General features: G+C 46.2%; 1 protein-coding gene across 1 annotated transcript in view; it reads right to left on the bottom strand.

Moving 5' to 3' along the window:
* The window catches only part of LOC306968225 (uncharacterized protein), a 35,827-nt gene that overhangs the window by 12,215 nt on the left and 8,652 nt on the right, over positions 1-14,960 (bottom strand). The window contains exons 4-11 of the mRNA XM_079563562.1: positions 13,345-14,118; positions 13,187-13,270; positions 12,935-13,099; positions 12,506-12,687; positions 12,336-12,397; positions 11,286-11,406; positions 6,728-6,848; positions 62-857 (exon numbers count right to left, since the gene is read on the bottom strand). Coding sequence (XP_079419688.1) covers positions 62-857; positions 6,728-6,848; positions 11,286-11,406; positions 12,336-12,397; positions 12,506-12,687; positions 12,935-13,099; positions 13,187-13,270; positions 13,345-14,118 — 2,305 coding nt within the window. The remainder of the gene's footprint in view (positions 1-61; positions 858-6,727; positions 6,849-11,285; positions 11,407-12,335; positions 12,398-12,505; positions 12,688-12,934; positions 13,100-13,186; positions 13,271-13,344; positions 14,119-14,960) is intronic.

Raw genomic sequence — 14,960 nt, 5'->3', positions numbered from 1 at the left:
CCACTTACTTCAGTCAAACACAGAGACATCTCATCTGGCATGTCTCAGAGTGGAACTGTACCTGCAGCAGAAGCACGTGGATCCACCTCAGCAGCTTTAGCATCCGGATCGGTCTGTCCCTGGGTCTGTCCCTGGGTCTGTCCCTGGGTCCGTCCCTGGGTCCGTCCCTGGGTCCGTCCCTGGGTCTCTCCCTGGGTCTCTCCCTGGGTCTCTCCCTCCGACTCTCCCTCCGACTCTCCCTCCGACTCTCCCTCCGACTCTCCCTCCGACTCTCCCTCCGACTCTCCCTCCGACTCTCCCTCCGACTCTCCCTCCGACTCTGTCTGGCCCTGGGTCTGGCCCTGGGTCTGGCCCTGGGTCTGGCCCTGGGTCTGGCCCTGGGTCTGGCCCTGGGTCTGGCCCTGGGTCTGGCCCTCGGCCTGTCCCTCGGCCTGTCCCTCGGCCTGTCCCTCGGCCTGTCCCTCGGCCTGTCCCTGTCCCGGTCTCTGTCCCTCAGCCAGCCCCTTAGATTCCGCTGGGTCTTTCTTCTGCTCCGGGCTGGTCTCCACACTGGGGGGTTTCAGAGGGCTCTCTCCCCCCATGCTGCTGCGGGGGGACAGCAGTTCCATCTCCTCGCCCCAGTCTGACACTGGCTGGTGGTCCAGGGGGCAGAAGGGGGTGAGGAGTTTGGTTCCCTCGGGGGACTCCTGGGGGGTGAGGGACTCCAGAGTGTGAGCCTTGTATCGGGGGCTGCGCTGCTGTTTGGGGGTCTGTGTGCGGGGATCCTCTAGCCCCTCCTCTTCTTCTCCATCACTGGCGTCCTCCCACTCATCCTCATCTTCCTCGGCAGGGTCGTCTCTTGCTGGGGACATTGGAAGCTGTAGAGACAGATTTCCCATTAAACTGAATAAGCATGCAACAATCTACTAATTCAACAAATGAAGCTCAGTGTGTGATCAGTTTAACGGCTGCTTTCTATTGGTGGTTTTATTAAACATTTCTAACGCTTATTTCTTGTTTTCGCATGATCGATCAGATCTAGTAGCAATAGATTCATAGACACATTCCAAGTGCAGATCAGACTGAAATTAGCCCTCGTCAACATTTTTTTCATCCTGGGTTTAGATAAAGAAATACTAAAGCGTGTCTTTGTAAACGTCACATAGCTGCTGTAGTGCACAACACAGCACGATGAAACTAATCCTCCATTAAGGTTTACATCTACCGCAGCGCCGCTCCTACGTCACTTGGATGGGAGACTGCTTGGGAAAGACCAGGAAGCCTGAATGAAGTGAGTGAGTCATCATCATCGTCATTGTCATCATCATCGCTAGTTATTCATTTCAGCAGGTATCGATACTTTGTCTTCCTCCGTCTGTATAGCACAGAGAACCCCCTCTTCCTGCTCCACGAAACCTTCTGTTGGTCTGTCAATGCAGTAAATTAGAATAACTGCCTTGTATAAAATTGCTCTTTCAAAATGGCGGTAGCAAATGACTTGAAATAGGCCCCTGTCTCTTTAAGACGCTCCCTGACCCTTTCCGACACGCCCCCTCCACACGCTGTCTGTGGCATCACAACACTGCGCTCGTTGTCTCAACAGTATTGAAACTACGATCGGTGCATTTTAATTTTTACTGTTGGAAAGGAGCTACTGTTTATCACTTTGTGAACAATGGCCACACAGGATATTATTTGGAGACGAACCTTCCACACCGGACGCTTGGAAGGGGCTCTTGCCTGAAAAATAACTGCTGTTTGGAGGCTATCTCTTTGCATCTGCCATGCCCTATGGATCTCTAACTATACCCCCATGGACGACACCAGGATCTGCAGGAGCCCATACGATTCAAAAGACGGACATTATCTGTGCAAGTGGACAATGGTTTTTCGAGGATACCCTGTTAGCTTGTTATAATCGACTACAGCTCATTGTTGATGAAAAGTCTGCAATAAACCACAAATGTGTAAAGCCAGGCTCATTGTGTGATCATCGTAAAGGCTGCTTCGAGTAGTTGCTGCTTTATTGACGTTATTTGTGCATAATATGCTGCCTGTTTTCAATGAATGTTGTGAAGGTGAAGGTTGTTAGCTTGTCGCGGCTAATAGTGTCTTAGCTCCGGGAGAAAACCACTCGGCTACGACTCACTGTAGATTAAATGTGAGCAATAAACTACGAAATCAACAAGCCCGGCTCCGTGTGTGATCATCATAAAGGCTGCTTCAAGCAGTTGCCTGTTTTAGTGACGTTTTCAATGCATAATATGCTGCTTGTATTCAGTGAATTTTCCCGTTAGCTTGTCGCGGCTAGCTTGTTAGCTCCAGGAGAAAGCCACTCGGCTATGACCCATTGTAGATGAAATGTGAGCAATAAACTTCCAAATCAACAAGCCAGGCTCCGTGTGTGATCATTGTTAAACGGTTCTTTATGTGTGTGGTGGTTTTATTGACTTTATTTGTGCATAATTCTCGTTTTCACGTGATGACTCGAGGTTTAGCTTAGCATTAGCTTTCTCCGGAGGCTCTGTGCATCATCAAGGCCCAGCGCAGAACCAGTCACTGAAATAAGTGTTCTTGTCACCGGTTTGAATCCTGGGTGTTTCGGTAACAGAAACACTGATGTGTGTCTTTGTAAAAGTCTGCTGTGGCTCCGGTTCACAACACATGAAGATAATCCTCCATGATGACTCTGTTTACATCTCCGGGCTAGACACTGCGGGGAGGGGGTTCTGCTGAGGAGCAGTGGTTGGTGACTCGGCTGGTGACGAAAGGATCGGGGCGTCTCCAGGCGGTAAAGGTGTTCCCTGAAGGAATCAGGCGTTTTATCCCTAAAATGGCCGCCATCAGAGTTTTTACAGATTACTCAAAAATACGTGAATGTGCCAAGGCAACACTTCAGGCATGGTTTTAATGAGGGAATGACATAATAACATGATGTAAAGCTTGAAAAAGTCAATTTTGCATAATACTCCCCCTTTAAGTAAATAGCTTATTTTTTAATCGTGAATATATTTGGAGCCATTTTAAAAGGTACATTTTAAACATTGTTTGGTGCTTTGATTGAATGCAGTGTTCTGCTCCCAAATGTGACAGCAGTGAGTGTTACTGTTCAGGAAGACAGTGTCTAAACATGACGGTCATGGTCAAAGTTCATTCTGTAAATAGTTAATGTTGTAGGTCAGGGGTCACAAATTAAATTTACCAAGGTCCGAATTGAAAAAAAAATTGTCAAGCAAATGCCCGGAACATACAGGGTTAATTCACGGTTATATGGGGATTTTTAAGCCTATATTAAATCTCTTACTGTGATTTGAAAATAATCCTGTTATTGTTTTTCAAAAAGAATGCATAGGCTACTGTAGCCTCTGTTATACACAATCTGCACATAATATATGGCAGTGATGTGTTTCTCCTCTTTGCTCAACAGTCTGAGCCCTGCTTAGTCCAGGTTTAGTTCAGGTTTATGCCTGGTTTAGTCCTGGTTCAGACCTGCACGCTACTGATTGGGAAACACCCGCACTATCTGCGCATTACGATTGCGCATTCATATTTATTTAGCCGTATTTCAGTCAATCCGAAAAAGTTTCCAAAAATTTTAAAAGTGTCATGGAGCAAAGATGTAGGAGTGCTTCACCAGCATTGTTTACAGTGCGGGTGGGGGTTTGCTGACCTCGACTGGGGATGTTGTCGGGCAGTGGAAGGAGTACTTCGAGGATCTCCTCAATCCCGTCGTCACGTCTTCCAATGAGGAAGCAGAGGCTGGGGACTCGGAGGTGAGCTCGCCCATCACCCAAGCTGAAGTCACCGAGGTGGTGAGAAAGCTCCTCGGTGGCAAAGCTCTGAGGGTGGATGAGATTCGCCCTGAGTACCTATAGTCGAACCTTGGATGCAGGAGGAACAATGAAGTTTTCGTCCTGGTCGTGGCACACTGGCCCAGCTCTATGCCCTTCATCGGGTGCTCGAGGGTTCATGGGAGTTCGCCCAACCAGTCCACATGTGTTTTGTGGATCTGGAGAAAGCATTCGACCGTGTCCCTCGTGGTGCCCAATGGGGGGTGCTCCGGGAGTATGGGGTCCGGGGCCCTTTGCTAAGGGCTGTGCGTTCCCTGTATGACCGCAGCAGGAGCTTGGTTCGGCCGAAATGAGTTTCCTTCGCAGGGTGGCTGTAGCCTGGCTAACACCAGACTAAAATCACAAGTGATATTTCGTCTGGGGACCACCAATTCATTTTCTAGTAGGAGAGGTGTGGTTTACGATTGCCCATAGTCATTTATTGGGCGATAAAAAATAAATTAAAAAAAAGTCTATCATGCGTCTGCACGTATCATCGTATCCGATGACGTATGACGCTGTAAACTGTTGAGCTAAACTATTTAGAACAAGGTCGAAAAATACCATAGTGTCTGCTGCTGTCATGTTGGATCCGTAAATAAACTTTTTATTTATTTATCCGTAAATAAACTACAAGCTTCCGTATATCGAATAGCGCGTCATCGTCTTGCCGTCCCTCCTCGCTCTGTGATTGGTTCCCAAATCCAATGCAAAAAATTCGGCCATGGTCCCCAGGCTGTTGTGCAGTTCCAAATGATTCAAGCGCACACAGCAGCATGGCGTTAGCCAGGTTAGGGTGGCTGGGCGCACCCTTCGAGATCGGGTGAGGAGCTCAGTTACCCAGGAGGAGCTCAGAGAAGAGTCGCTGCTCCTTCGCGTCGAAAGGAGCCAGCTGAGGTGGCTAGGGCATCTGTTTCGGATACCTCCTGGTCGCCTCGTGGAAGACCCAGGGCACGCTGGTGGGACTATGTCTCCGAGCTGGCCTGGTGTGGCCTCGGGGTCCCCCCAGAACAGCTGGAGGAGGTGTGTGTGGATCGGGAAGTTTGGGCATCTCTGCTGAGACTGCTGCCCCCGCGACCCGGCCCCGGATAAAGTGGAAGAAAATGGACGGATGGACAGCTTTTGATTTCAGTTATATGACCTCCTAATGCTGCAAATTCTACAAATTACCATTTTCAGTTAATTACAAGCTTTAAAATGTATTGAAACAATGAGCATATTTTTTTTCAATTTGGAACAGTAGATTTTGAGGGTTTTTACGATATTTATTTTTGAAAAAAAATCTGTTGTCACTGGGAGATTTTTTCAACCACATTCAATTGATTCTCTACCAGTTACAGACTTGAAAATTATGCTGACTATTATTTGAGTTGAAAATCAGAGAAAAATGTGATTTGCATAATAATTTGGAACACAATATAGATGATACTGTGGTGATAGAAAAAGAGACAAAACTGTATAACAGCAAATATAGTATACATGCGTTTCTAATGACATCACATATGGTTCCAGCGGCCATTTTGAATACTGAAGTAGAATTATGCAGTACTACAACATGGCACAAAATCTCTACTCCGTATGAAAATGAAAAAAAACTGATTGACAGTGGCGTTTTTATGTACTTGTAATCATTGCTCAAGAAGATAACAGGTAACACATTGAGTGCCAAAAACTAAAGTCGTTTCTGAAATAAATGAAGATGAACAACTTGTGAAAAATCACGATCTGGACATTTAATCACAACGCGGCAGAAATGACCACGGCCCTCGTTAGTTCATCGTGTTTTCAATGCGGTTTCCCAGCGGTCCTGCAGCAGCACAGTGCTCAGAGAGAGAGGAGGAAGTGAGAGCAGAGGGCATCTCCTGCACACAACGATCTCCACACCTGGTGCTTCAGATCGCTCTTGATTTTTTATCAGTCGGCCTTATAATCATGGACCAATGCGGTCAACAAGCCGACAGCTTTGTATGAACTGATCAAGTCTGCGGACCCTCACCGGGCTGATCAGACAGTGATGAGTCCTCCAGTGATGAGGTGGACCGGGGGGGGGGCTGTTCCGACGTCTATTTTCTGAGTCACTGAGCATAAAGCGGCTTCAGAATCACCAGAGCCGTGAGCTGCTAAGTTATTAAGCAACATCAGCTGCTCGTCTTGTAAACACTGTAGACTCGCAGGTGGTATCAGAACTACATTAATGAGGTTAAGTACAAGCAGTCGGGATTGAGTCGACACTCGATACTAGTATTGGTGTATTTTGACTACCTTCTAATCAGTACTATATACAGTATTTGACTAGCCTGGCTAACACCAGACTAAAATCACAAGTGATATTTAGTCTGGGGACCACCAATTCATTTTCTCGTAGGAGAGGTGTGGTTTACGATCGTCCATAGTCGTTTATTGGGCGATACGAAAACAAACAAAAAAAAGTCTCATGCGTCTGCACGTAGCCCCAGCCAATCATATCATCGTATGAGATGACGTATGACGTACCCGCTGTAAACTTTTGAGCTAAATTATTTAGAACAAGGTCTAAAGCTTGATCAAAAAATACCATCGTGTCTGCTGCTGTCATGTTGGATCCGTAAATAAACTTTTTTTTAAATTATCCGTAAATAAACTACAAGCTTCCATATATCGAATAACGCGTCATCGTCTTGCCGTCCCTCCTCGCTCTGTGATTGGTTCCCAAATCCACCGGAGATTTGGCCATGGTCCCCAGGCTGTTGTGCAGTTCGAAATAATTCGAGCGCACACAGCAGCCTGGTGTTAGCCAGGTTAGTATTTGACAGCAAAATTTGCCATATTGAAATTTGACTATTTGTTCTATTTGTAAAGAATAATAAAATGCTCATTAGATTATCTTATGCATGAGTCTTTGACAGCTCTGAGCTCAGAAGAATTTGTGCTGAAAGTACCTTTGGCTCTTCTGATGTTTTGGCCAGGACTTCTGCTTTCTCCTCGTGCTTTGGCTTGTCCTCCTGTTCCGCCTTCTCTTCTTTCTCTTCCTTCTCTGCTTCCCAGCGGTTGTCATGCATACTGCAATCATAAACACATTAAGATCAAGGCCCCCTCTGTTGTGTTTCCACCACGATTTCCATTAGAAATGGAGCGCAGTAGTAGAATACATGAGAATACACATTACTGAAAAAACAACAGATGTTGCGATGACAACACTGGACAAATAGTGCCTTTTGGTGGAGTTTCTAGACTTACAGAGAAGTCAAGACTAAAACTAGAGGAAAGAAGCAGAGTATTATCTGCTGTTTCCACTTATTTTTTTTGTCATTTTAGTATAAGCTAGTAACATGGCTAACGCCATGCTGCTGTGTGCGCTCAAATCATTTCGAACTGCACAGCAGCCTGGGGACCATGGCCGAAATTTTCGCGTAGATTTTGGGAACCAATCACAGAACGAGGAGGGACGGCAAGATGATGACGAGCTATTCGATATACGGAAGCTTGTAGTTTATTTACGGATAAAAAAAAAAAGTTTATTTACGGATCAAACATGACAGCAGCAGACACAACGCTATTTTTCGATCGAGCTTTAGGCCGTGTTCTAAATAGTTAAGCTCGAAAGTTTACAGCGGGTACGTCATACGTCATCGGATACGATGATACGATTGGCTAAGGCTACGTGCAGATGCATTCGTAGCGCCCCGTAAACCACACCTCTCCTACGAGGAAATTAATTGACTAAATATCACTTGTGATTTAAGTCTGGCGTTAGCCAGGCTAATAAGCTGTAATAAGTGTATTTTGCACTTAAATAGTCTAAAACCGTCTAAATCCGTGTGTGTACTGTAGGGCTGAAAAAAATATTTTTCTTGTATTCATCATCATCTTTTTTATCAGACTCGAGGTCCATATGAAGACACACAACACAAACAAAGCAATACAACACAAATAAAATGGATATTATAAAAGACAACAGTACCAGCGCTTCCACAGAGCTGGTACTGTTACTGGTAACGTATGGCACTGACAGTTAGGGATTTATCGATACTACTACTCTTATTGATACTCCTTATCGATCCGGTACTTTAATGGTACTGTTATTGGTGCTTTAAAAAAAGTTTTATTGCTCTACATTTGGACCTTATTTATTTCTCTTTTGTGCACACATTTATGGGAGGTGAAATAGAAATATAGACCAGACTCCTGTGTGCACGCGTGAGTGCATTCGCGCAGCCGTATGCAGAGTATTCGACTCCACCCGAAACTCTTTAGTTCGGGTATTTGTGAATGAAGAAAAGTGCGTGTGGCTCGTCTACAGGGTTACGTTTGGCTTTTCACTGCAGGTTAGCGGCAGCAGCTCGGGGAGCTTCTGAGAACAATAAGCAAGTTTTGAATGTCTAACAGGGAATGGGAATGCGTCAATGAGACTGTTTTTTTTTTTTTTTTCAAAAAATAGAAAACGGAAAAGTGGGGCGTGCATAAGTATTCATACAGCATGAATTAATACTTTGTGGAACCCCCTTTTACTGCAATAACAGCAGCAAGTCTTTTGGGGTTTGACTCTACAAGGTTTACACATGTAGAGACTGACATTTTAGCCCATTCCTCTTTACAAAACAACTCAAGCTCTGTCACATTAGAAGGAGAGCGTTTGTGAACAACAGTTTTCAGGTCTTTCCACAGATTTTCAATAGGATTTAGGTCAGGACTTTGACTGGGCCATTCTAACACATTAATATGTTTGTTTTTAAACCATTCCATGTAGATTTATCTTTGTGTTTAGGGTCATTGTCCTGCTGAAGGTGAATCTCCGCCCCAGCCTCAGTTCTCTTGCTGACTCCAGCAGGTTTTCCTCCAAAATGTCCCTGTATTTGGCTCCATCCATCTTCACAACTATTCTTACAATCTCCCCAGTCCCCGCTGAGGAAAAGCAGCCCCACAGCATGATGCTCCTCCCCCCATATTTGACAATGGGGATGGTGCACTCAGGACGATGAGCAGTGTCAGGTTTGCTCCATACAAAACGTTTTGCATTTGGGACAAAAAGTTACATTTTTGTCTCATCTGACCAAAGCTCCTTCTTCCACATGGAGCTGTGTCCTCCATATGACTTCTAGCAAACTTCAAACGGGATTTCTTATGGCCTCCTTTCAATAATGGCTTTCTTCTTCCACTCGTCCATGAAGGTCAGATTTGTGTACATTGCGTTCCAAATTATTATGCAAAGTGGATTTTTGTGTTAAAAAGGTTAAAAAAAAAACAATAGTAATGAAACTCATGGATGGTATCGTGTCTTGGGGCTCTTTGAATCACTGACATTAATCTCAGAGACCAGGGATGATTAGTTTCCCAGATAAGGGAAAAACTACTGAAAAAGGGTGTTCCACTTTATTATGCAGATCATCATTTTCAAGCAATATGGTAAAGAAAAAGGATCTCTCTTCTGATGAAAAGTGTGAAATAGTTGAATGCCTTGGTCTAGGTATGAAAACCTTCGATATTTCATGAAAGATTAAGCATAATCATCGTACTGATAAGAGATTTGTGGATGATTCAGAGCATCAGATAACACATCAGATTAAGAGAACAGATGCTACAAAGCAGCATACAGGTATTTGAAGCTTCTGGTGCCTCTGGAGTCTCCCGAACATCAAGGTGTGGGACCCTCCAGAGGCTGCAGTTGTGCATAAACCTTCTATCCGGGCCTCCCCTAAACTGTTCATTGAAGCTGGTGAACAGAAACGGCTGCAGTGGCTCAGAAATACATGAGGACTAATTTTCAGTCTTGTTCACTGATGAGGCCGTGTAGCCCTGGATGGTCAGATCAATGGAGTAGTGGATGGTTGGTGAATGGCCACAATGTCCCAACAAGGCTGCGACGTCAGTAAGGAGGGGGCGGAGTCATGTTTTGGGCCAGAATCATGGGGAGAGAGCTGGTCGGCCCCTTTAGGCTCCCTGAAGGTGTGAAAATGACCTTTGAAAAATATGTGGAGTTTCTGACTGACCACTGTCTTCTATACTACAAAATGAAGAGCCGTGCTTTCCTGAACAAAATCCTCTTCATGCATGACAGCGCACCATGTCATACTGCAAAGAATACCTCTGCATCACTGGCTGCTATGGGCATAAAAGGTGAGAAACTCATGATGTGGACCCCCTCCTCCCCTGACCTCAGCCCTATTGAGAACCTTTGGAGCCTCAACAAAAAAAACTTCTATGAGGGTGGGAGGCAATTTTCATCCAAATGGCAGCTCTGAGAGGGTATTCTAACATCCTGTAAACAAATCCAAGCAGAAACGTCCAAAAACTCACAAGTTTAATGGATTTAAGTATTTTGAAGCTGCTATCACACAAGGGCTCCTATGGTAAAATATAACTTGATATAATATGGAGTTAATATTTTTTTGATTGAAATAGCTTTTGATTTCAGTAAATATGACCTCCTAATGCTACAAATTCAACAAATGACCATTTTCAGTTAATTACAAGCTTTAAAATATATTGAAACGATGAGTTGCATAATAATTTGGAACAGTAGATTTTGAGGTTTTTACTATATTAATTTTTGAAAAAAATACTGTTACCACTGGGAATTTTTCCCACCACATTTAAATGATCCTCTACCAGTTAAAGACATTAAAATTATGCTGACTCTCATCTGAGTTGACAATTTAGAAATCTTAGAAAAATGTCATTTGCAAAATAATTTGGAACGCTGTGTAGATACGACTTATAGTTGTCCCATGTACAGATTCCCCCAGCTCAGCGGCAGGACTTCACAGCTCTCTCTCGCTCTCTCTCTGCAGCTCGGAGTTTAACAGCGCGTGGTTTTGCTTTGCTTTGCTTCGTACGGAAACTTAAACCCTTTTAAAATGACGAGATAGCTCTCACATCGGAGCTAGCATGGGCACGCATGGGTTTGGAATATTCTGACGAAGAACGGAGAGAGGAGAGGGAGAGGAGAGAGAGGAGGGAAAGAGGCGGTGCAGGAGTTAGAAGGTTACAAGCAGACGGACCGGGCGGCGCGTGGAGCGGCTTCAAAAATGTAAGCTACGACGCAAATGTGCACATATTGTCCCGTTCACCCACTGTTTCTTAAACATTACGTTAAAATTGAGCAAATGCAACTAATAAGCTCCGATTTACATTTGTATTAGTGTGATGAGAGCACTGGTGTTGAGGAGGAGTTGACGAATAAGTCGTTCTCTCTCACTTTTACGCACAAGTTTTAATACATTTCTGTTGCAAAAGTCGTGTTCCATGACTCTGGTCAGATCATGTTTAGTTTAGATCCATTTATCCTGCAATCTCACATTTTCCTAACATACATAGTAAAATGCAGCTTCTATATAGGCTATGTAAATGTCTTTAAAAATGCTTATAATGAGAAATGGACGATATCATTGTCCATCACGATGGTTCACTGTAAACATCGTCAACGGCCAATTAAGGGAACATCGCCCAACCCTAGTACATATAAATATAAAATTCAAATGAGTGTAAGAGAAGACCCACCTGTAGCTTGGTCTGGTCCCCCGGGTCCTGCCCCGGCTGCGGTCCCCTCTTGGTCCATGGCTTCTGCCCTGAGACAGGAAGTCCCCAAAAGTAGGAGCCTTAGGAGGTCGCTTACTGTCATCTTTGGAAAAACATGAACATGCAGTCAAAAATATGAGAACAACAACTATTACTTGGTGTCTTTGACATGGCCCATTTGTATCAATCTATTCAGTTTATTTTAAATTATTTGATTTTCCCCAAACCTATTTATTTTTAAATGTAGTTTTACTCAGGGTGGGGGAATAGTTACTCAATCACTTTATTGCATAAAAAGCTCATACATTTCATGCTGTTGAACTTGAAACCCAGTGTTGTAAGACGTGTTCGATTCTGCAAAAACATTTCAGTGCTTTCTTGTTTTAAGATTTCGGGATGCACACAAAAAAGCTTGACGTTTTGTACAAACAGAGAGAACCACTCTGTCCTGCATGCCTTAGTGGGACTCAGTAGGGCCCTGACCATTGACAGATAATGTTCATTAATGTGTACTGTCCCTGTCAAATAAACTAATTAAATTAAATTAAAAATTAAAAATAGAGACAGGGACAAGAGAACCAGAAGGGGGGAAAATCCCCCCCAGCAAATCACACCCTGGTTTTACTCATACATAATACAATATCTTGCAGAAAGAGACATGCAGTGGGACAATGAATAAAAGTCCCAAGCCTGGATGAGAAAGAAGGAGGGTAGGGGTAGTAAGCTGCTTTGCCCCTGTAAGAACTTTAACCCCCAACGTGTACATCACACAGCATCTTAAAACAGCACTTCAAGAAACACATCCAATGCTCCCAAAACAGTGATATAACTGTCGGTTGGTGCTGCCGGCTTAAAGGTTATGTGAGAGACTGGGTTCGTAGAGCTGCTCCTCCGGGATCAGGCGACCTCTGCCTCAAGGTCTCTGCCCTCCAGGGAAACAACATGCTTTTGAAGAGGTGGCTCAATGAAAGAGCCTCTTAGTGTTAATAAGAGCCAATGAGATAACTACTGTATGTGTGTGTGGTGGGGTACCTCTGCGGGCGCTCTGCTCAGTCACGGTGCCCTCGACACTCACAGCAGCGTCCTCTACGAACCTGGGAAGGTTACACACACACACACACACACACACACTCCTCAGTAAAGTGCTCTATTACTATTATGCGTTTGATGTTGCTCAGAGAGGAGATTGGTCGTGTGCTCACATGCTGTCTGACTTCTGAGCGTCCCACTCGCGTCTCCACTGCCCCGTGGCATTGCGGTGTCGTGCCAGTCTCTCCTCGTCAATCTGTTCGCGCTCCTTCTTCCAGCGCAGATACTCAGCCCGCTCCCGGCCCGTCATGGACATGGTCATATCCACAGAGCCTTTGGGCCCCGGGCGTCGACTCTGCACCAACACAGTAATGAAAAACTCATCAGCCAGCTCTAAGACACTATGGAAAGGGTTCCCTTCTTTCATTCCAGCTGACTGTTCACATTTGGTATTTTCAATGTGTAGTTGTAACTTCTCTTTGTGGAGTAAATAGCAGAGATATGCAGCCTGGAAGAGTAAGTTTGTAAGTTAAAAAAAAAAAAAGAAAAAAAAGAAAAGCAAATGATAGAACTCCATCTGCCCCACAGCAGACATAACTCACAGTCCACTCCCTCTCCAGCTCGGGCCCCGTCTTCACGTTGTCGAAGTCCAGCCCTCCCCAGTTGCGCACATGTCGCCGGCTGCCCTCTTTCCGATCCAAGTCAGGGGCTGGTCCGGAGCGCCGCGGGTCATCTAAGAAGTGTCTGCTGGGCTTGTCCCCTTCCTGCTGCAGACACAGCACGAGCCACGTCATGAACACAGTCAGAGGTGGGATACACTCAACATTTGACACAATGAGGAAAGTGCTCAATACCCGCTGTCCTCTTTCATACTCCGCTATCTTCTCCATTTCCTCGTTCATTTTCTCAATATTCTGTCGCCTCTTTTCCTCCCACTCCTGAACACAGCATCATGTGATAAGTACCAATACTGTTTACAGAAGCGGCTGAAATGTCTACTTAAGTCACATACCTTTGATCTGCGGTCACTGCCCCCTGGAGTACCCCCACTTCTGCCTCTCTGGCCCCCTCTGCCCCCCCTGCGGCCCGGAGCGTCCCCAGAATCTCTCTCTCCTCGGGCCCCCATGTGACCTGGAGTGTCCCCAGCCTCTCCCTCTCCTCTGCCCCCCCTGCGGCCCGTGTTCTCCCCAGGCTCTCCCTCTCCTCGGCCACCCCTGCGGCCTGGAGTGTCCCCAAACTCTCCCTCTCCTCGGCCCCACCTGCGGCCCGTGTTCTCCCCAGGCTCTCCCTCTCCTCGGCCCCACCTGCGGCCCGTGTTCTCCCCAGGCTCTCCTTCTCCTCGGCCACCCCTGCGGCCCGTGTTCTCCCCAGGCTCTCCCTCTCCTCGGCCACCCCTGCGGCCCGTGTTCTCCCCAGGCTCTCCTTCTCCTCGGCTCCCTCTTCGGCCCGGAGTGTCCCCAAACTCTCCCTCTCCTCGGCCCCACCTGCGGCCCGTGTTCTCCCCAGGCACTCCTTCTCCTCTGCCCCCTCTTCGGCTTGGAGTGTCCCCAAATTCTCCCTCTCCTCTGCCCCCCCTGCGGCCCGTGTTCTCCCCAGACTCTCTGACTCCTCGCCCCCCCCTGCGGGCTGGGGTCTCCCCAGGCTCTCCTTCACGTGGGCTCCTCTCCTGCAGGCCTCCTCCTCTGGGCCCTCGCCCGATTCGTCCTGACATCCTTTTGGACGGGCTCGGGCTCGGGCCCTTGGGGCCCTCGGGAGCCTCTGGTTTGTCGTTCACCACCCTCTTCTCCTGCACACAAAGAGCAGTCATTCAGGTGCATTCTGGTCAAGTACTTTGATTGCCTTTGAACAATGGCACAGCAACATTGTTCCTCTGCATTCGCCTCATCCCTCACACCACTGGGACAAGAAGCAGTGCCCAGGGATCCATCTCCAGACGTGGAACCAGGTCTGAATCATCTGTAAGTAAATAGGTATGGGAAAGGGAATGGAAGAAGTCTCTTCCCATGGGAATGGACTGTTAAGGTTAAGGTACACTCTACTGGCCCCATAGAAACATTTTACCCATCCTTCGATGTCACTGGGGCAACCTGTAAGGAGCAGTGGGCGACAGCAGTGCCTTGCCCAAGGACCAATGTCCAGATGTGGAACCAGGCTGATGGACTGAATCGTTTTAGGTCAGTCTTGAGTGTATGTGAGGCAGCGTTGAGTCAATGGCCCTCATTTATCAAACTTGCGTACGGTGAAATCAGAGCGTATGTGGGGTGTACGGTGCGCTCAAATCCTACACCAAGTCAGGAGGTGGTGTACACCATACACCAACAGGGTTCCCACTCTTTACTTGAAATCATTTTCAAGGCAATTTCCAGGATTTTCAAGGACATTTTAAAGTGCAAAAAAATAAAATATAAGCGATCACATCTACGAAAACCTGCCCTCCCCAGTTAGTCCCTTTGTGAGTTCACTCTCCATTTTGATCCGTGATGATCAGATAATGTAGTCTATGATGACAGCCATAGTTGTTTAGGTCTGAAGAGAAACAGAGCATACACGTCGTGACTGCAGGTAAGGTTCTAGGAATCATACAAAAATGGAGGTCCAACAAAAAAGCGAGCTGAGGTAGGGTTGACC

The sequence above is a fragment of the Gobius niger genome (genome assembly GCF_951799975.1).
Source record: "Gobius niger genome assembly, chromosome: 1".
Taxonomy (NCBI): domain Eukaryota; kingdom Metazoa; phylum Chordata; class Actinopteri; order Gobiiformes; family Gobiidae; genus Gobius; species Gobius niger.
The sequence above is the reverse complement of the archived record's forward strand: the minus strand, read 5'-3'. Positions and strand labels throughout refer to the sequence as shown.